This window comes from Papio anubis, chromosome 19, assembly GCF_008728515.1.
Source record: "Papio anubis isolate 15944 chromosome 19, Panubis1.0, whole genome shotgun sequence".
NCBI lineage: Eukaryota > Metazoa > Chordata > Mammalia > Primates > Cercopithecidae > Papio > Papio anubis.
The window spans coordinates 38,535,781-38,556,141 of record NC_044994.1 but is presented as its reverse complement, the minus strand read 5'-3'; the positions used below and the strand labels follow the sequence as shown (position 1 = coordinate 38,556,141).

The 20,361-nt window shown below is 46.5% G+C and overlaps 1 protein-coding gene across 3 annotated transcripts in view; it reads left to right on the top strand.

Annotated features, from left to right (window-relative positions):
- LOXHD1 (lipoxygenase homology domains 1) overlaps positions 1-20,086 on the top strand; it is a 183,691-nt gene extending 163,605 nt beyond the window's left edge. For all 3 annotated transcript variants that reach the window (XM_017951697.3, XM_031658813.1, XM_009192665.3), the window contains 4 exons: positions 6,228-6,398; positions 11,982-12,114; positions 13,353-13,511; positions 19,407-20,086. In XM_017951697.3, coding sequence (XP_017807186.2) covers positions 6,228-6,398; positions 11,982-12,114; positions 13,353-13,511; positions 19,407-19,887 — 944 coding nt within the window. In that variant the 3' untranslated portion in view covers positions 19,888-20,086. The remainder of the gene's footprint in view (positions 1-6,227; positions 6,399-11,981; positions 12,115-13,352; positions 13,512-19,406) is intronic.
- The last annotated feature ends 275 nt before the right edge of the window (positions 20,087-20,361 follow it).

Here is a 20,361-nt window from a genome sequence, read left to right as displayed (position 1 = left end):
ATATGGAAAATAAGTAAATTTCCTCAGTACTGTATACGAGTAAGTTTGTGAGGAATACAATGTATTGAGGAAATACTGTTTATGGATGTAATATGAAGTACACAGAAGTCCCATTATTATTGGTGCTAACATTGAACAGTGGATATAGGGACTGCCAGCCTGACTACTCCACTATAAACTTTCCTCATAACTCTTCATCTAGTGGACTCATCCAGTGATGATCAATTAGGGTTACAAATGGTGATTTTCTAATTCTTTCATTTCTTATTCATTTAGTAGCTAGAATTTTTCTGTTAAAAAATCTCTCAGGCTATTTGATTACCATAAAATATAGTTCATAGAGGAAAATCAAGACAAGTGATTAATTCTCCATAATTCCAATTACCCACATAGCTTTTATAATACTGAACAAATTATAACCAGAGTATTTATTTTCTAAATTATCTTGTTCTTCATGCCTTCTTTGGTTAAATTAAGGCTCTGAGGAAAGAAAGAATTTATGTGTTTTCTTTTGAAAAATATAAATTCATAGAAATATTAGGTTGGTGCAAAAGTAATTGCAGTTTTTGCCAAAACCACAGTGACTTTTGCACCAGCCTAATATAAAGAACCTCAGAAGTCATCTATTTCAATCCCCACATTGTACAAGTAAGGATACTGAGGCATGGGGATATTATAATGTGTTCAGTTCGGTGGATATGCTGAGACTGCAACCTGATCTGCCAGATTCCAGAGTGTTGCTCTAGGTGACCTCTTAGATAATGTATGTGAAAAAGTATTTGTGGAAAAATAATAGCTAGATTCTCATATTCATACACAGCTAGGGCTCTGTGATGGTTCCATATCTTATTTCACACCATTTATTGATCTTACTAAAGAAATGTGAGTTGCCTAGATGAATCCTTAGCTTGCCAAAGATTATTTTCAAGAATGGAGTTGCTTGGTGAAGAAAATTATCTCCCTACCTGAGAAGAATTTTTAGTGGTTTGTGCTGGAGCAAAGAATTGACAGTTCACTTTAGAAAGTAAAAATCATTGATCAATTCTATGTTTATTGAATGCTAAGTCCATACCACTGTGATACAATTAGGAGCTCCTAAGATATGATTCTCCTCCCCTAAAATCTCACTAGAGAAGTCAGGCATACACATAATACCAGCCACAAAAGTTAGGGCATAGTCATGACCTGAATAGCAGAGATTTCTCAAGATGTCTGTGCTCATGACCAAGAGAATGGACAAGCAAAAAATACTGAGAACCCGGGGATTTTGGAGGACCTTGCAGAGGAAATGAGGTCTAAATTTTCCAGAGGACAATAGGCAGGTATTTAAAGCAAGGGAAAGCTGGGTGCCATAATGAGAAGAGAGGAAATGCCAAAGGGATGCTTAAATCCATCTCACTGCAATAAGGGATTTGTAAAAGGGCTCTTCCTTGATGAGGTGATTGGAGTCAGGCTGAAGAAGGCCCTAAATATGTAAACACAGAGTTGGGCCCTTTTGTCCCATCAGATGTGGAAAGCCACTGGGGAACCACAGGCAGGAGATGGCGTGATGAACTCTAGGGAGCAGCTGCCAGTCTCGCTCCCATCCAGAGACTGCCATCTCTTGCCTGAAAAGATGGGACCTCACACTGGTTCAGAGTTTCTAGGCCTTTTTCTTAAAGAAAACTTTGAAAAATGTGGGATAAAATAATCAATTCTACTGGAACAGGCCAGCCCCCACTCACTGCTAGGGCTTTGAATTCTTTTTCCCATCCACTCTTAAAACTTCACCATTAGAGCCATTCTTCCCTATTCAATAATAGTGCACACCCATGCTGCAATAAACACTTATTTAATAATATGCCAAGCACTGTTCTAGGCATTGAAACATAGAGATGGATAGGTTACAAAAGGATCCTGTTCTCGAGGGGCTTACAACCTAGTGGAAGAAGACAAACTATACAATATATGAGAAAACAAAAACAAACTTATTTCAGATTGTGAAGCGGGCATGTCATGATTGACAGCAAGTAATTGGGGATTAGGAAGCTTCTGCAAATAGGGTTGTTAACAAAGTCTTTCTCAAAGACAGAATATTTGATCTGACACCTCAGTGATGAGATGGTGTTGACATTCAGAGCCTGGGGAATATAGTTCCAAACAGACCAAATGGTAGATGCAAAGTTTCTAAGAAAAGAGAGGGCTTCATATATCAAGGGAGGCCAGTGTAGGTGGAACAGAGTAAGTGAAGTTGTGAGTACTATGAAATAAAATCAGAGGAGTGGAAAAGGACCAGATCATGTCAATCCTAATAGTCCTTGGTGAGCAGTTTGCATTTTATTCTGACAGTGATGAGAAGCCATTGGGGGGTTTTATATGGAGAAGTGAAAAAATCTGATTTATCATTTTAAAAGATAACTATAATGCATGTGGAAAGATATTAATTATAGCATTGTGTGTAGAAGTACAAGTCTGGATACCAACTAACTAACCATCAACAAGGACAAGATAAATAATTTGGTGGCATGTGCATTCAATGAAATACCAGGAAAATATGAAAAAGAATGTCAGTATTTATATTTTGATATAGTTTGTGAGTAAAAGGTGTCAAATAGTATGGAGTGTTTGTTACTTCTGTGTAAAAAAATAAAGTAGAACCCCAAAAAAGAAGACTTTGTAAAGCAACGGATTATTTGTCAATTTCAGATGGTTCCTTCTTGGTCCACTGATATGGCTTGGCTCTGTGTCCCCATCCAAATCTCACCTTAAATTGTAATAATCTCCAGGTGTTAAAGGCAGGACCAGGTGGAGATAATTGAATTGTGGGTGTGGTTCCCCCATGCTGTTCTTGCGATAGTGAGTGAGTTCTCACAAGAGCTGATGGTTTCATTAGGGGCTTCCCCCTTTGCTTGGCCATCATTCTCTCTCCTGCCACCCTGTGAAGAGTTGCCTTCTGCCATAATTGTAAGTTTCCTGCGGCCTCCCCCACCATGCAGAACCATGAGTCAATTAAACCTCTTTTCTTTATAAATTACCCAGTCTCAGGTATTTCTTCACAGCAGCATGAGAACAGACTAATAGTCCACTAAGGCCAGGTAGGATATCCACCATGTGGCTAGAGCTGGACACTCAGTTAGCCATTGCTGTACCTGTGACTCCATCTACCCATCTACTATCCTGCTGTCATCACTAGCAAAAACCAGACACATGACATCAGCCTGCCAGAGCCACCTGTTCCCAGTTGCATGTTTGATAGGTTCTTAGTGGGAGAAAGTCATGGTAAGATCCCTGTCAATCACACCCAAAATTTCCAAAACAAGGCGATTAAGTGAGCAGCAAGCACAAAGCTCATGGAAGGAGTTTCTCTGAAGAGTTCTAATTTGAAAATTGTGGATGGGGTCAGACAATGCCAGTTTTTGAGAGGACGGGGAAAGGGGGCCACAGTGGGAAGAGAGGCAGCCTGCCACTGAGCACCAGGGCAACCCAGGCCAGACAGGCTCCTACTTTGGTTGTCTTCATCCATGCAGTGGGGGCAATGAATTATATGTGGATAAAGGTAAAGCCATCCCAGAATCCACCCTTCCCCTTAGCTCACTGATTTTCTCTGTCACCATTCTGGCTGGAGCCCAGGAAGTGTAATTCTGTAGTGAAAACCATGTGGGATATAGAGCACAACAAATGGTGCACTCCAGCAACAGAAACAATCTCGTGATGGCCCATGTCTCCAGGTAATGCCATCCTCCTCCACTAGCATACTCATGCACACACTTACGCATGCAATCACATGTTCAAACTTCCCATTGATTTCCTATTGCCATGATTCTGTAGAAAGACCTCCCTGACTCTGGTCCTGATACATTGAATCAGTAGTTCTCAAGGTGTCACTTTAGGACCAGCAGCATTGACCTCACCTGGGAGCTAGTTAGAGATGGGCATTCTTGAACCCCACCACAAACCTACTGAATCAGAAACTCTGGGAGTAGGGCTCAATAATCTATAGTTTAACAAACCCTCCAGGTGATTGTGATACAGGCCCAGGTTCTCAGTCTTGGTTACACATTGGGATCACCTGGAGAGCCTTAATGACTACTGATGCCTAGGTCCCACTCCAGAGGTCTGTAGCAATCAAACTGTGTAAGAGCTGGATAGTAGAATCTCTGTGTGTGTGTGTGTGTGTGTGTGTGTCTTCTGTCACACACACACACACACACACACACACACACAGTGAGGATGAACGGTGGGAGGAGGACAAAAACTCTTTCACCTGGACACCTTCCAATAGAATCAACAACTTACCACCTTTTTCTCTGCCTTCTTCTTTACCTGTCTCTTCCTTCCTATATTCCACTCCAGAAATGTTTGAGCACTGCTTCAGCAGGTCTTCTCTGCCTCATTTCCAGACTGCATGCATTGAGGCTTGCTAAGTAGTTTAATCTTGGAGAGCTAGCAGTCGCACTGGAAGCGGAAGGTCACATCTTCATGACACTATCAGGATGCATCTCAGAAAGCAGCCGTTTTGCAAACTTACAGGTGGAATTGGCCCTAATGTAGAAAAATTGAAAGATTAATTGAGTTAAAAAACAAATTTATCGTTAAAATAACTTACTGCTAGGTGTGGTGGCTCATGCCTGTAATCCCAGCACTTTGGGAAGCTGAGGTGGGTGGATCACCTGAGTTCAGGAGTTTGAGACCAGCCTGACCAACATGGAGAAACCCCGTCCCTAATAAAAATACAAGATTAGCCAGGTGTGGTGGTGCATGCCTGTAATCCCAGCTACTCGGGAGGCTGAGGTAGGAGAATTGCTTGAACCTGGGAGGCGGAAGTTGCAGTGAGCCGAGATCACGCCATTGCACTCCAGCCTGGGCAACAAGGGTAAAACTCCGTCTCATAAATAAATAAATAAATAGATAAATAAATAACTGACCACTGTTTAACTCAACAGAAGTGTTTTAAAATTTAGCTTAACTCTATTGGTGCTGTTTTCCACTTCGGTGAAGACCTGTGTTTATAAAACATAAGTACTTTTTCAACCTGGAATGATGCTATACTAGGACCACCAATGTGTATTCCCTGCTGAGCCTTAACATGTGTCCCCTGTGATTTGGGTGACTGCAAGTGTCGTCTATCTTTTTGTGCCTTGTTGTGCTTTAAGACTCTTGGAGTTTCCTTGTGGACATATAATGAGCAGCAAGTAACCTGCCAAACCACGGGGATTTCCTCCTGCATGGGGTCCTTTGGTTCTAAGGGTTCTCAAGGACTTTGAAGAGAAGAGAGTAACTGAACCAGTGCATAGTATAAAGAGCATGCAGCTGTCACATGCATGCTATTTACACCGTGCAGGCAAGTGCACATCAATTCATATTTGATAGCTGTGCTATGGTGGGCACACTTCCGAGGGAAGCCCTGCCAATTATAACAAGGGCAGCTATGTGTTCAATATTAGCAACATACCCAAAAGAAATAGCAGCTTTGGATTTGTTCTACGATTGTTGAACAGCTTAGCCAAGTCATGACACATTCATTCATTCAGCATTCATTGAGCAACTGCTACTTGCCAGTCGTTACACTAGGCATGAGAGAAACGAAAATAAGTAAGACCTACTCACTGCCTTCAAGAGCTCATGGCCTGGAGGACGAGACACATGTAAATACTGACAACATAAGGTGGTCAGGGTGTGGCCACGGCAGATGCAGGGGTCTATAGGAGCATGGAGAACACCTGATGCAGGCCTAGTGGGTGGTCACGGGACATCAGGGAAGGCTTCCTGGAGGAGTTGACACCTAAACTGATTCTGGAAAGATAATGGGCATGGACTAGGTAAATACTGGTGTCAGGAAGTAACAGAAGTCATCCTTCATCTTAGTGAGCTCCAGAAAATTCTATTTTGAGTCAGAGATCTCAATTATGAATCCAATGAAAGCTATGAGCTCTCCCCCTGGTAAAATGTTCGTGTATAATTACAGCACAATTTCTTGGGGTCATGGACTGCTTAAGTTCCATACACAGATCCTCTAGGGTTCATGAACCCCAAGTTAAGGGCTTTGCAGAAAATTATATCCTCTGTGCTGGAGGAACCCTCTGAGACCACCTAACCCAACCCCTCACTTTATCAACAAGGAGAACAAGGCCAAAGAGGACAGATAACTTGTTCAGGGCCACACAGCCAGTGGGTTGTGAGGATGTAGAAGTCTGAAAGGGGAGGGAAGGCATGTCCAGATTCCAGTCCCCATGGTGTCTTTTCCACAGGGATATTTCCTGGCTGGCATCTGAGCTATGTTGATGTGAAGGACAACTCCCGCGACGAGACCTTCCGCTTCCAGTGCGACTGCTGGCTCTCCAAGAGTGAGGGTGACGGGCAGACGGTCCGCGACTTTGCCTGTGCCAACAACAAGATCCATGATGAGCTGGAAGAGACCAGTATGTGGGGGAGAGCATTGGCTCAGGAGGGAGGCAGAGAATGGTGCTGGAATAAGAAGACACTGTTCCAGCTGGAGGGGGGTCAGATGCCTGATGCAGGGAATAATATGGAGAGATGCACGAGGAAACATCCTAACTGCTGTTTGGTGAAACTAGAACTGCTAAGAAAACACTGATGCCAGCTCATGGCTCAGAATCACAGGGACTAATTAGGTAGCAGGAAAATCCACTGGGGACAAGCTGACCCTGACCTGAAGGCTGAGCTGGGTGGTTTGGTGTGGAGTCCTCTCTGGTTTATTTTTATAACATGGACATCATCCAACTGATGCCTGTGGCAACAGCTGCCTAATCAACACTTCCTAGAAACAGAATGCAGGGGAAGCCAGTATCTCCAGCAGCGGCTTTCCTTTTGTCCCTTCCTCAGGGGATATTTAAAGGGGAAGAGTAATTGATCCTGAGGGGATGGCCATCAAAGCCTAGGGAGATGTGCCTCTCACAGATGCCAGGGTCTGGGCCCAACAGATTGGAAGAGGCTTATCAAAGGCAGAGCCTGATATAAGAAATGGATTTTTCCAATCTTAGTTATTAAGGCAGCACTAGCTTCAGTAAGAGGCAAACCCCTAAATCTCAGTGTCTTCACACAACAAAACACTTTTCACTCCTTTTATACCCAGTCCAGTATGTGTGTTTGGTGGGAGATCTTCCACGGAGTGATTTAGGGACCCAAGCTCCTTCTGTCTGTATCTCAATCATTTCTAATGTGTGGCTTCCATATTTCTTGCAAATGGGAAAAGAGCATGGAGAAGGCACACTCCCCTAATAGAACTCACATCCTATTAGTGCAAACTAGTCATGTGGTACCACCAGATGCAAGGGCACTTGGGAAATGTAGTCCCTGGCTGGGCAGCCCCCTTCCAGGGGACCACTGTAGGCTATGGAAAGGAGGCCACCAACCCACACTCATCTCTACCATGCCATCCAAACTGCTCAATGATGAGATTAGCTGCCTTGAGAGGTAGTGAGCACTATGTCCCTGGAAGTATTCAAACAAGGGCCAAGAACCCATTTATCCAGAATTCCTGTATGAGGATTCCTGCCCTAATTCAGAAGGTAGACTCCCAACTTGTGTAATTGCACTCCTGAGAAGTTATGGGTGCCCAGTTTTATTTTAGATGCTATGAATGATGCATATGGCTTTGTGGCCTCTAGTTTATTTGTATTGTCCTTTGCACATGCATTAGTCTCTCAATACATCCAAAAGCTCCCACAGGTTAGGGATAGCATCACTCATGTATGTAGCCCTCTGCAGCTCTGCAGGCCTTGGGGATCAGTAGGTGCTCAATTGGTGCTCAGTGAATGGAAGAAAATACAGTCCTTGTCCTTACAGCCTCACAATCTAGTTCAAGGGAAACTTTACGCACCTTACACAAGTGCCATGATAAGCAATAGAGATTCCTCAGGCTATTGGTGTCCAGGAAAGTAGAGAGTTGTAAGTCTTGGAGCATAATCACTGAGTCTCCTTCACAAATTCCCTGCCAAACCTCTGCTAAAATCTGTGAGATTTGGGTTGACAGGGAGATTGTAGAGGGTAAGTGACCCTTCTGTCGATTCCAGAAGGATGTGTGCATGCTGGAGACCAGAAGGCAAGGACGCATAGCCAGGAGAGGGCCTGAATCAATCCCTCTTTACTGCGAGGTTGCATAGAGCAAAGTGATGCCATCTGGGCTGCCCATGAGGGGACAGGCAGCCACACCTGTGTCCTCAGATGGAGGTTCACCCTGGAGGCAGTCGTGGATGCAGCTTGAGGCAAGCATGTCAACCCTCAGCTACCTTCATTTAACCACGTGACAAACTCTTACTGAGTACCCACAAGGGCCAGGCCCTACTCTGACTTCTGGGGACACACTAATCAATGAAACAGAGACTCTGCTCTCATGGCACTTACATGCTGACATCACTGACCCCAAGGCATCTCTGGACACTCAGTGTGTGAGGACAAATACTCTCTTGTATTTGAACAGAGCTTTATGGGGCTGAAAGCATTCCACATCCATGTTCTCAATAGATCTTTGCAATCCTGCTCCCACCCCGTGAAATAGAGGAGGTGCAAATTCACAACTCTGTATCATGGATAAGGCAAACAAAAACCCAGAAAAGTTAAGTGACACATTGAAGGCCCACTGCACCGCCCCAGGATGTCTTGTCCTTATTAGGCCTGGCTGGTACTCCAGATTAATTGATTGCTCCGTCTCATTTAGCCTCCTGTTCTCTACCTTTATCCCCAATTCTTGTTGGCAATTCTAGAAGCTGCTCCTTGCCCTCTCCGAGCATCTGCCTCTGCAGATGGTTCCAATGTGCAGCCAAAGCTGAAAACCATTGGCAATCTTTAAATAATACTAACGTCTGGGTCCCACTCCCAGAGATTCTATTGTAATTGATCCAGGGTCAGAAAAAAGGCCAGGACAGTAAGATCATATGCACATGTGTTTACATGCATGCTTGTATACACATGCGCGTGCACGTGCACACACACACACACACACACGCCCCTGGAAGGACAAAAACATCTCTCGCTGGGACATCCTCTGGCAGGGCCAATGTCTTCCTCTCTGCAGCCCCTCCCACTCCCTGTGCTCCCACTCGAAGCCTTTTAAGGTTGCCCAGTCAGCCTTACCTGCAACATTTCCAGCCAAAATACAGTCCAGCTTGCAGGTCAGCTCCCCAGGGATGGAACGTTCACTGCTTGCTTCACCAGACAGTTCAGCTAGAAAATCCATCTTCATATTTATGTTATTGAAGCATCCATCCTTTGGTAGTCCCAATGGAGTCAAACAGAAAGTTTCAGGAGTGGTCAGGACTCTTGGTTGTATGTACCTGAAACCCAATCCTAAGCTGGCTCCAGCAAAAGGGAATATATTGGCTCCCAGAACTTGGAAGTCTTGGGTGGCTCTAGCCGAGACTTGGCTGTCTCCAGAGGCTCCAGTGATCTCAGTATGTCTCTTTCTTCTCCTCTCAGCTCTGTTTCCTCCCATGTGTCAGCTTTGTTTTAGTACATAGTGGAAGTTGGCTGCTCGCAGCTCCAATCCCATACCATTCCAGCTTAATAGCTTCCATGCAAGGGAAGAGAGCATCTCCCTGGGGAGGATTCTTATTGGCCAGGTCCAGGACTCTCAGCCCCATCCAACCCACATGGTAGGAGCTCCCCAACATAAACAATGGTCCTGAAACATGAGACAGTGAAATCCAAATGCCCACTGGAAGCCCAACTATGCTCCTAGCATTCATCCATGGCCATTACCCTGTAGTTCTTGTCTCGAGACTAAACATCTGTTTATTATGCAGCTCCTTGAACAATGTGACATTGAATCTTCCCTGCATCCTGCCCCTTCCCCTTTCAGTACAACCTGTGTCGCTCATTCGTTGCCCTCTGCAGATGCCATGCCCAGGATGAAGGCAAGATTTCAAGGGGGATCTGCTCGCTCCTCTCCTGTCTTGCCTTTCAAACTATGACCCATGCCCCCTAAGCTCACAGTAGCTTTGCTGGTGGCCTCTTTATGCTAGTGACTTCCATGTGCTTCTTCCTTTGCATGACTGCCAAGAGCCTTCCTCCAGTGGGGCTTGTCCTTGGGTGTGCTGGCCCCATGGGAGATCTCTGTTAGATGGGGTTCATCACTTCTACCTGCCCTGAATGTTCAAGCTCCTGATCCTCTTTCATCTGCTCCTTCCCAGCAACCTGTGAAAAAAGTTGAGAATCATGCCTTCTACATTTTTATCAAGCCACTTCATCTGGGAAAGAAAGCAAGGTGAAAATATGCTGATTGAAACTTCCTTTCAAAAGACCACCGATGCGACTAGCAACATTTGTTTCTAATCTACCTAAATGTCCTTGCTTACAAACCTTCTCTACCTTATCCTTAGGACCATTAGGAAAGAATTCATTTCAATCCATGTAGGACAGGCCACCCACATCATCTCTGACACTTCCTACTTGAGTCCATCGCGGTGATATGCAGGTTCCCAGTGCTCCCTGCCTCCCTCGCTGATGCTGACAAACCATTTCCCTAACCACACCCAGGATCTCCCTTTGAATTCACCAGTACCTGTTTGCAGAACAAACCATTGCCTCCCATGGGAAAGCAGAAGGCAGTGGTTTGAACCACTGAACAATGTGGTTCCCTTGCTGGGATGGCTTTGGGTTCCTGGGCTGGAATCTGTCCTGGGCTGCAGAACCCTTCCCTATTGCAGAAAGGATGCACTCTCTGTGGATCTCTTCCTCCATCAGAGTCTGCCTGTCTCTTTGCCTAGATTCACTCTACTTGTTTCAGGTAGCAGAGATTTCTCCTTGAGAAAAGTTGCAAAAGGGTGGCTGGGGGGCTGGGATTGGTGCTACATTGAGCCACAGGCATGGCCATCTCTCCTCTTCTTTATTTGTATCATGTCTCTGAGATAAAGGCACAGAAACAGAGCTACCCCTTTGGATCCAGAATCCCAGACCGTCAGTCATTCAGGTACTGCAGCAAGGGGTCTATGTCTGGAGACACTCGAGCCAGATACTTACTGTGTCCTCCAGGGTGCCAGTTCCATCCCTGGCCTGGTCCCTGGGGAGTGAGCCTGGATCACGTGCCACACACCCTCAGTATCTCGGCTTAGGGGGCTCAGGTTGCAATTTTAATTAGGGTGGTTGGATAGACATCTCTGAGACATGACTTTTGAGTAAGGACGAGAAGCTGAGCCAGTGAGCCAAGCCACTATGGGTGGGGGAGGGAGAAGGAAAGAGGGAAGGACTCCAGGCAGGACAGCATTGCAGAGCTCTAGGGTGGAGCATACCTAAGTGCTCTGGGTGCAGCTAGGAGGCAGAGAGGCTGGAGTGAGAAAGAGAGAAAGTACTAGGACATGAAGTGGGAGAGGAAATGGGGAGCCAGGTTTTCCTCTTACCCCACGGTACTTTGGCTCTTTTTTGCAGGGTTATCTGTCACATTCTGCTATATGGTACAGTCAGTGTTTGTGTCTGGGGCTACAGATTGAGTTCTAGTGTCACCCAGGGTCTAGTCCAGTCCTGGCACTTAGCACCTACTTAATCAATGTTGGAGGAGTGCACGCCTGTGCAGACACGATTGAGGGAACAGCAGGGTGAGATGGAATGACACCGAGACAAGCTACGAGCGAGACTGCTTGCTGGAGCAAGTGCAAGGGTCTTCGGGGTGCTTTGACTGCCTGGGTCTTTCCCCTTTGCTTTTGCACTGGGCCCCCCTTCTTCCCCCTTCTCAGCACCAATCTCCATTTTGCATCTCAGCCCTGTAGCTGAGTGTTCACCCCCACCTCCTGCTGCATTCCCAGTGGCTCCCATATTTGCCTGCAAAGAGGTTGCTACTATAAATAAATGAGAGCATTCACTGTAACCCCAGAATTTGGGCAGGTTCTACCTACAACGTCTCAATCGTGGTGATTTTAACCTGCCTCCCCCACCCCCAGGCTGTAGCCTAAGACCAAATGAAGGACCAGAGGCTGTGGCCCTATTGCTCCTGCCCTGATGATGGGCACTGCCTCCCCTGTGCTGACCCTCCCCCACCTCCTCCATTACAGCCTACGAGATCGTCATAGAAACGGGCAACGGAGGCGAAACCAGGGAGAACGTCTGGCTCATCCTGGAGGGCAGGAAGAACCGATCCAAAGAGTTTCTCGTGGAAAATTCTTCTAGGCAGCGCGCCTTTAGGAAGTAGGAAGGGGAGGCCCATGGGAAGTGGTGGGGGGTGGGTAGGTAAGGGAGGACCCCAAGAATCTCCCTCTTGGGTGGGAGCCATAGGTACACAAATGGGCCTAACCAGCAAGTACTTACTGAGCAGTGTGCTGATCCTGTGCAAGCGCCCAGGGGCTAAATAGGCAATGGTGAAAGGGAAAGCATGGGACTGCATTTAATGGGAGCCTACCCTGTGGCTGGACAGTGCTACTCACTGCAAACGTTGCCTCACGTCTACAGAGACAAGGACCACACCTCCTTCCATCAGAGCCACTTTTGAACTGCTCAGATGCCCACTTCATCTCCTCACTCCTTCCAGGACTGCTGAGACAGCCTCTACCTCCCCCTTAACTCTGCTACATCTTTCTCTTAGTCCATTAGACTGGTAGCTTAGAAACAACAGAAATGTATTTCTCACAGTTCTAGAGGCCGGGAGTCCAGGAGCAAGGCACCAGCAAATCTGGTGTCTGGTGAGGGCCCGCCTCCTGGTACATAGCCAGCCATCTTCTCACTGTGTCCTCACATGGCAGAAGGGGGAGGGAGCTCTCTGGGGCCCCTTTTATAAGGGCATGAATCTCATTCATGAGGGCTCAGCTCTCATGACCCCATCACCTCTCAAAGGCCCCACCTCCAAATACCATCATACTGGAGAATAGGTTTCAACATATAAATCTGGGGGAGGTGGGGCACAGACATTCCATTTATAACAACCTTTTCTTCAAATCTCCACATCAGGATGAAGTCTGGACTCCTTAGACTGGCACTTACAGACCCCAGCAGACCGCCTCCACCCCTACCTTCTCCATTAGCTTTTCCCTCCCTGAACCCAAACTCCATCCAACCAGCATTCCCCCAGAAATATCTGTACCTCCATACCCCACTATTCCCACCCATGACTTTGCTAAGACATGTCTGTTTCAGGGGACTCTTCCCTTCCCCTCCTCCCTCTGCTCTCCAAGTCTCACCACCCTCACCATCTCCATCCTGCATAACGATGTCACCATTCTTTGGTGCTTGGACCAGGCAGCTAGTGGGGCTTTTTCATTGTGATTGTCTTGGTCCCAAACTGAACTGAACCCCTCAAAGCCCCCAGGACTGCCGTGAGGTCCTGCTTGCCATCCCATCCCTGTTCCTGGCCCAGTGCTTGGAATGCAGCAGGCCCCCAACAAATGCTTACCTGCTCCAGTGGGCAAAGATCACACCTTTGTTTCCTGCAGGGGGACCACAGACACATTTGAGTTTGACAGCGTCTACTTGGGGGACATTGCCTCCCTCTGCGTGGGCCACCTCGCCAGGGAAGACCGGTTCATCCCCAAGAGGGAGCTTGTCTGGCATGTCAAGACCATCACCATCACCGAGATGGAGTATGGCAATGTGTATGTACTGAGCCTTTCCCCGAGGAAGTGCCCCTCCCTCAGCATAGGGCAGGGACTGAGCTGGAACGTGGGCAAGAGAGCAGGGTGTGAGGAGGTATATTCTTTAAGGTCAAGATTACCCCATTCAGGAGGCCTAGAAGACAGGAAGGGAAGAGACACCTCTATGGTTCTGAAGCTATCTGGATTATGTATCTACTGTCAGAGGCAGGGGAGTAGGCCAGATGACCTTGGGTGCATCTAGTCTTTGAATCCAGGGATGCTTCCTTGGAAGAATACTGAGAAAGTCAAACAGTGCCGCAGAGCAGAGACTTCCCTTGCCTTCCCCTTCCCTCAATCTAAAATAACAAAGAAACACAGCTTTGAAGCCTGCTGTTTACACGGTCATAGTGAAAACCCACCATCCATGTGGGCAGAGTAGGGACCAGAGACAAGGTAGGGTAATCCAATGGTCCATCTGCCTCACAGTACCCCAGATAAGGGGCTTTGCATTCTCCCATTGGAACCTTCTGGAGACTCAGGCATTTCTGGAAGATTAAGGGTCTTAGTTACCTGGGCAACATAGTCACAGTCATCAATTTGTCTAATTAAAACCCCTTGGTAGCCAAACTGGAAGCCAGAAATAACCCTGAGGCTCTGGAAGGCAGGAAAGGTGCTGAGAAGGAGGCAGGGTAGGTTGGAAAGGGGAATCCAAGGTCAAGGCTTGCCAAAGAGTAAGTGAAAGCTGAGTACACAGCTCACAGGGCCAGAACCACCATGGACCCTCCACATCTGCATCTCTCCCTGGGGCTGGCCCTGCTCATACCACACCCTAAAGCCTTCCCTGTACAAGGAAAGGTAACCTCTGTCTGCACAGATAACCTCTGTCTGCAGTAGCCAGGCTGGACCCAGGCAGAGCCCTCAGCTACAGGCTCTGGCCCTCAGGAGCCCAAGCTTCTCAAAGCCACATTCGTCCAACCTGCAGCTCCCTGGATTTGGCTCCCCCAGACCAAGCAACTCCTTGGGAATTTGGCAGAAGAGGTTCTGACCTCTGCTCAGACTGCCATAACAAAATAACAGACAGTGGGTGGCTTAAACAACAGAAAGCTATTTCTCACAGCTTTGGAGGCTGGAAGTCTGAGATCAGGGTTCTAGCATGGTGAAGTTCTCGGAGGACTGTCTTTCTGGCCTGCATGTGGCCGCCTTCTCTCTGTGTCCTCACGTGGTGGAGAGAGAGATCTGGTTTCTCTTCCTCTTCATGTAAGGGCACTAATTCCATCCTAAGAGCCCCACCCTCATGACCTTATCTAAACCTAATTATCTCTCAAAGTCCCCCATCTGCAAATACCATTGCATTGGGGGTTCCAGCTTCAACGTATAAATTTGGGGAGATACAACTCTGTTCATAGCAACTTCCCTCTTGAGCTATGGCATTATTTGCTGCTCTTTTAGAGAAAGCTCAGCTCAAGTACAATCAATCCTGTAGGAGTTGCTCTATGTGCCTGCTAGGACCAGTACTGATGAGAATTTGACAGCTGGGAGACTATCCCAGAAAAGTGAATGACTCACTGAGCAAGTCAGGGCCAGGCCTAAGCCCTTTCCATGGCTCAGTACTACCTCCCATTCACAGGAATTGTGTCTGCTGATACTGCTCCTCTGCAAACCTCCCAAAATAAACAAAACAAAATAAAATAGTCACCCTCACATTACCCTTAATCCCACAATGTTGGCCAAGAGAGAGAGTTCTCAGCACCACCTGGCGCTTTCCTGTCTTAGGAGGAAAGGAAGGCAAAGACCCAACTGTAAGCTTCCTGTCCCACGGTCCTGGGCTCAAGTTGTAGAATTTTCCATCCTGTGGAAGAAGAAACCTCTCCTAATTGAAGCATCTTTCCCTCCAGCCTCAGGAATGCAGCCTGTCGTTGGCTGTCACCAGAGCTGGAGGGGGAGGAAGAGATATCTGTGGGGAACGGGCTCTTCCTGAAGTGAAGGGGTTGCAGGGGTTCCAGGCCCCTGGATACTAGCACTGTCTCCTGGTCAATTGTGTGGCCTCCAGCAGTTACCCTTCTCCTCCTTGTGCTTCACGTTGCCCTTTGGGAGGAGAGCTGGATGCTCTATAGGGTCTAGGCTAGAGGAACGATGGCAGGGGTGTCAGCCTAGGAGCTCTCTGAAGTCATGCCCTAGCTCACCCCTGCCTGCCTGCAGTTCTCAAGCCTGTGGTCTCTGCTGGATGAAAACCTGTCTCCTGCAGAAATATCACTTTCGTCCAGAAGGGGGACTTTGTAGGCATGTTTAATCGTGGTGACAATTCACATGGTCTCATTCTAGAAGGCACCTACATTCTGTATTATAAAACCACTTGCTTAACACTGTGTGTAACATCCACAATTCCTTTCCTGCCACCACATTAGCCATATGTGGAGTTCCATGAATTACAAATGAATTTAATCTCAATCTCTCATATACGCAGTAACTCCAAATGTCCATCTCCCAGCTATTTCCATTCTGACCCCTCTTTTGCATGTGCTGTAGACCTTCCTGACCAGTTCTCATTCATCACTAATAGCCTCAGGATTTGGGTGAAAAGTCATACAAAAAGACCTTTATTTTTTAACTGAAAATACCTTTATTGTTTATCCCAGTAGCATATCTAATACACAACCATAAAAATTCAAATAATATAGAAACGCATGTAAAAGAAAGTAAAAATTCCCTGCAGCCCTGCCCATCAGAGGGGTGGCCACCGTGATGAGCATTTTGGTGACCCCATTCTCTGTGGCATTTTTCTGATACACAGTGTTCACAGATGTGCACTTATACATAGTTTTGAATATGCATCAGTTCTTTCTGCTCATTTTTCTCTGCTTTTGCCTTTACTCTGGCTGGACACCTTCCCCCCTTTCTAGCAGGAGCAGCCCGCTGCGTGTCCTTCCAAAGCCAGAGCTTTGTGTAAGTCTGTAGGGCCCACATTTTGGTGATCCTATAATTATGTCTATCAGAAAACATTTCCTTATATCTACACCAGGGAATATTTTTCAGCCATCAAAAATAATGAATTAAATACATACCAGATGACTTGGAGCAATTCCCAGGAAGTATTATTGAGTGAGAAAATCGAGACACAGGAAAACATGTCTTATGTGATACCGTTTTGTAAAGGGAACACTGACATCCCCATATGTCTATGTACACGTGGGTCTGTGCAGGGTTGGGTGAAACGGAGGGAAATTTGGCAGGCTACACCCTCAACTGTTACATGGGTTATCTGAGGAGAAGGGATGCTGAAGTGAGAGGAAGAAGAAAGAGAGAGAGCCAAGCAAAAAGGGAGCAAAAAAAAAAAAAAGTACATTTAGAAAAGTATGTATAGGATCAGATGATTTTTGTATTTATATAGAATTATGCATATTAGTGGGCATATGCATAAAGAAATGCATTTTAAGAGAATTTTAAAACAATGCACATATATCCTCCTCTAAGAAATTGTAGTATGTAACAACAATCCAAATTTATCAAGTGATAAATTGGGGGAAGACAATCTCAAAACAGAATAAGGATTTCCTGCAAATGTCTTTAAATGGCTTATTCTTCAGGGCCAGGCAGGCTTTGACTCTGGGTCACCTTAAGCAGTGACTTTTCTTCTCCAAGTCTCAGTTCCTCCTCCTATGAAATGGGAGGATGATGCCCAGGGTTGTTGTGGGAGCTAATGAGATTCAAGAATGCAAAGTCCTGGAGTTGCGTAAGCAGGCAAAAAACCAAAGGTGGTTTTTTTTTTTTTTTTTTTTCTGTTAAGAATGTTCATCTAAAATAGGGTTTGATTTTGCACCACTGGGCACACCTTTTCAGTGTTGCATTCCTGAAGTTGTTAGCCAGCACCAAGACTGCTTGTTTTCAAAGGTGTTAGCATATTAGCAATTTGGAGTGGGAAGAAACCATAGCAATTGTTCAGTACAAACCTCCAGCTTTGCCAATGGGAAAATCAAGATCTGGGTAGGAGATGTGACTTGTCCAAGGTCACGCAGGTGGTAGGTGGCAGGGCTGGGGCAAACCATGCCCTCTCACATCATGTGCAACATTTTCCCACCATGCTGTCTGACTTTTTCCTTTATAATTCCTGAACCCACTGTCATTACCCAGAGTCTAAAATTGGGGATGTTCAAGAGAAGGTTTGGGAGGACTTCTTGGTCCAAGACAATTCTCTTGGCTCCAGACTTGCTTCTGCTTGTGATGGCTTCTTTGGTAGAGGACTTTCTCTTTCCCCTTGTACTCTGCAGTCTATGAACACATACACACACACACACACATACACACACACACATATGCATATATACACAAACTCTTAGTTCAACTCAGTCAAGTGTAAGGAATTTGGGAGCACAAATTTAATAGTCATATTTCCACTTGGTTTTGCCTAAAATTGTCACTCTGGATTCAGCAACTTCCTCTAAAGGTGACACCACCAGGTACAAACATTAACCAGTCCCTTTGAGGGAGCAAGAGCATCTGCAGATGCGAGTGAGCTTGGAAAAGAGCAGGTGACAGGTGAGAAAGGAAAGCACAGCTGTGTGCAGCGACTCACACCTGTAATCCTAGTGCTTTGGGAGGCCAGCGCAGGAGGATTGCTTGAGGCCAGAAGTTTAAGATTAGCCTGGGAAACATGGTGAGACACTATCTCCACAAAAATATATATTTTTTAATTAGCTGGGCGTGATAGTGCATGCTCATATTCCCAGCTACTCAGGAGGCTGAGGCAGGAGGATGACTTGAGCCCAGGAGTTCAAGGTTATAGTGAGCTGTGATCACACCACTGCAGTTCAACCTGGGTAGCAAACTGATACCCTGTCTCTAAAGAAAATAAAAATTAAAAATACATTTTAAAAAAAATAAAGGAAAACACAAGGGAGAGAAGAGTCAGATCATGAGGAGTTTTGCAGACCATTGTAAAGTCTTTGGCTTTTACTTGACATGGGAAGCTACTGGAGGGTTCTGAACAGGGGAAGGTCATACTTGGGCTTACATCTCAACAGGATCACATGGCTGCTGCATACAGAATTGACCACAGGTAGCAAAAAGCTAGAAGACCAGTTAGGAGGCTCTTGATAATTTCCAAATAGGAGATGATGGTGACTTAGACACAAGTAGCAGCAGGGCAGATGGAGACTGGATAGTTTTCAAGTGGGCTGGTTCTGGATATATCTTAAAAATAGGGTCGGCTGGGCGCAGTGGCTCACGCCTGTAATCCCAGCATTTTGGGAGCCTGAAGCGGGTGAATCATGAGGTCAGGAGTTCCAGACTAGCCTGGCCAAGATGGTGAAAAAAAAAAAATTAGAGTCAACAGGATTTGCTTATGGATTATATATGGAGTATGAGGGGCAAAAAAGAAGTAGAAGAATCTGGCTCACGCCTGTAATCCCAACACTTTGGGAGTCCGAGGTGGGCGGATCACGAGGTCAGGAGATCAAGACCATCCTGGCTAACACAGTGAAACCCCATCTCTACTAAAATACAAAAAAAAAAAAAAATAGCCGGGCATGGTGGCGGGCACCTGTAGTCCCAGCTACTTGGGAGGCTGAGGCAGGAGAATGGTGGGAACCTGGGAGGCGGAGCTTGCACCACTGCACTCCAGCCTGGGAGAGAGAAGGAGACTCCGTCTCAAAAAAAAAAAAAAAAAGAAAGAAAAGAAAAGAAAAGAAAAAAGAAGTAGAAGAATCAAGAAGCAACTGGAAGAATGGAGATGCCTGTCCATGGCGAATTTTAAGTTAAACAAGAATCCATACTCACAGTTTAACCCAACATTTCCAGCTCCAATATCCCATCACCCTGGGAAGGGACCATTTATGGATGAACAAGGGGATCTGGGGAGGGAGCAGCCTTGGCTGGGGTCTGCTTAGCCCCTCCCCCTCCTCTCTCCCACGTCTCTGCCAGGTACTTCTTTAACTGCGACTGCCTCATCCCCCTCAAGAGGAAAAGGAAGTACTTCAAGGTATTCGAAGTTACCAAGACGACGGAGAGCTTTGCCAGCAAGGTCCAGAGCCTGGTGCCCGTCAAGTACGAAGTCATCGTGACGACAGGCTATGAGCCAGGGGCAGGCACCGACGCCAACGTCTTCGTGACCATCTTTGGGGCCAACGGAGACACAGGCAAGCGGGAGCTGAAGCAGAAAATGCGCAACCTCTTCGAGCGAGGCAGCACAGACCGCTTCTTCCTGGAGACGCTGGAGCTGGGCGAGCTGCGCAAGGTGCGCCTGGAGCACGACAGCAGCGGCTACTGCTCAGGCTGGCTGGTGGAGAAGGTGGAGGTCACCAACACCAGCACCGGTGTGGCCACCATCTTCAACTGCGGCAGGTGGCTGGACAAGAAGCAGGGGGATGGGCTCACCTGGAGAGACCTCTTCCCTTCTGTCTGAGGGGCTACAGCCCCCACCCTCTCACTGAGATGCCCCGATCTCACATTTCAGCCCTCTATCTTGGTGGTCAGCAGCCCTCCAAAGCCTCTGGAGTTGGCACTGGGGGCCAGCAGGCCGCTGAGAACTTCATGGGGTCCTGCTCCCCACCCTACCCCCAGTTTATTGAACCTACAGTGATCATAATTAGCTTGTGTCATAATCTGTGGCAGCCCAAAAATAGCTTTTGTATTTCCTTTTTCTGTAATAACAGTAGTGATCAGGCTGGGACTTGCCGTCGAGTGTGGATGAGAAATTGAGTCTTCACCCAGGGGATAGAAGTGGAGAAGGAGAGGGCATCGAGATGGTGTATTTTAAGCAAAAACTAATTAACACTTTTCCCCAAAAAAGCTGGGCTAATTAAATTATTACCAACCATATCCTATAAAGAATTCATCTTAGCATCTGCTTGCTAAGAAGTGTATGATTTTCCCCAGT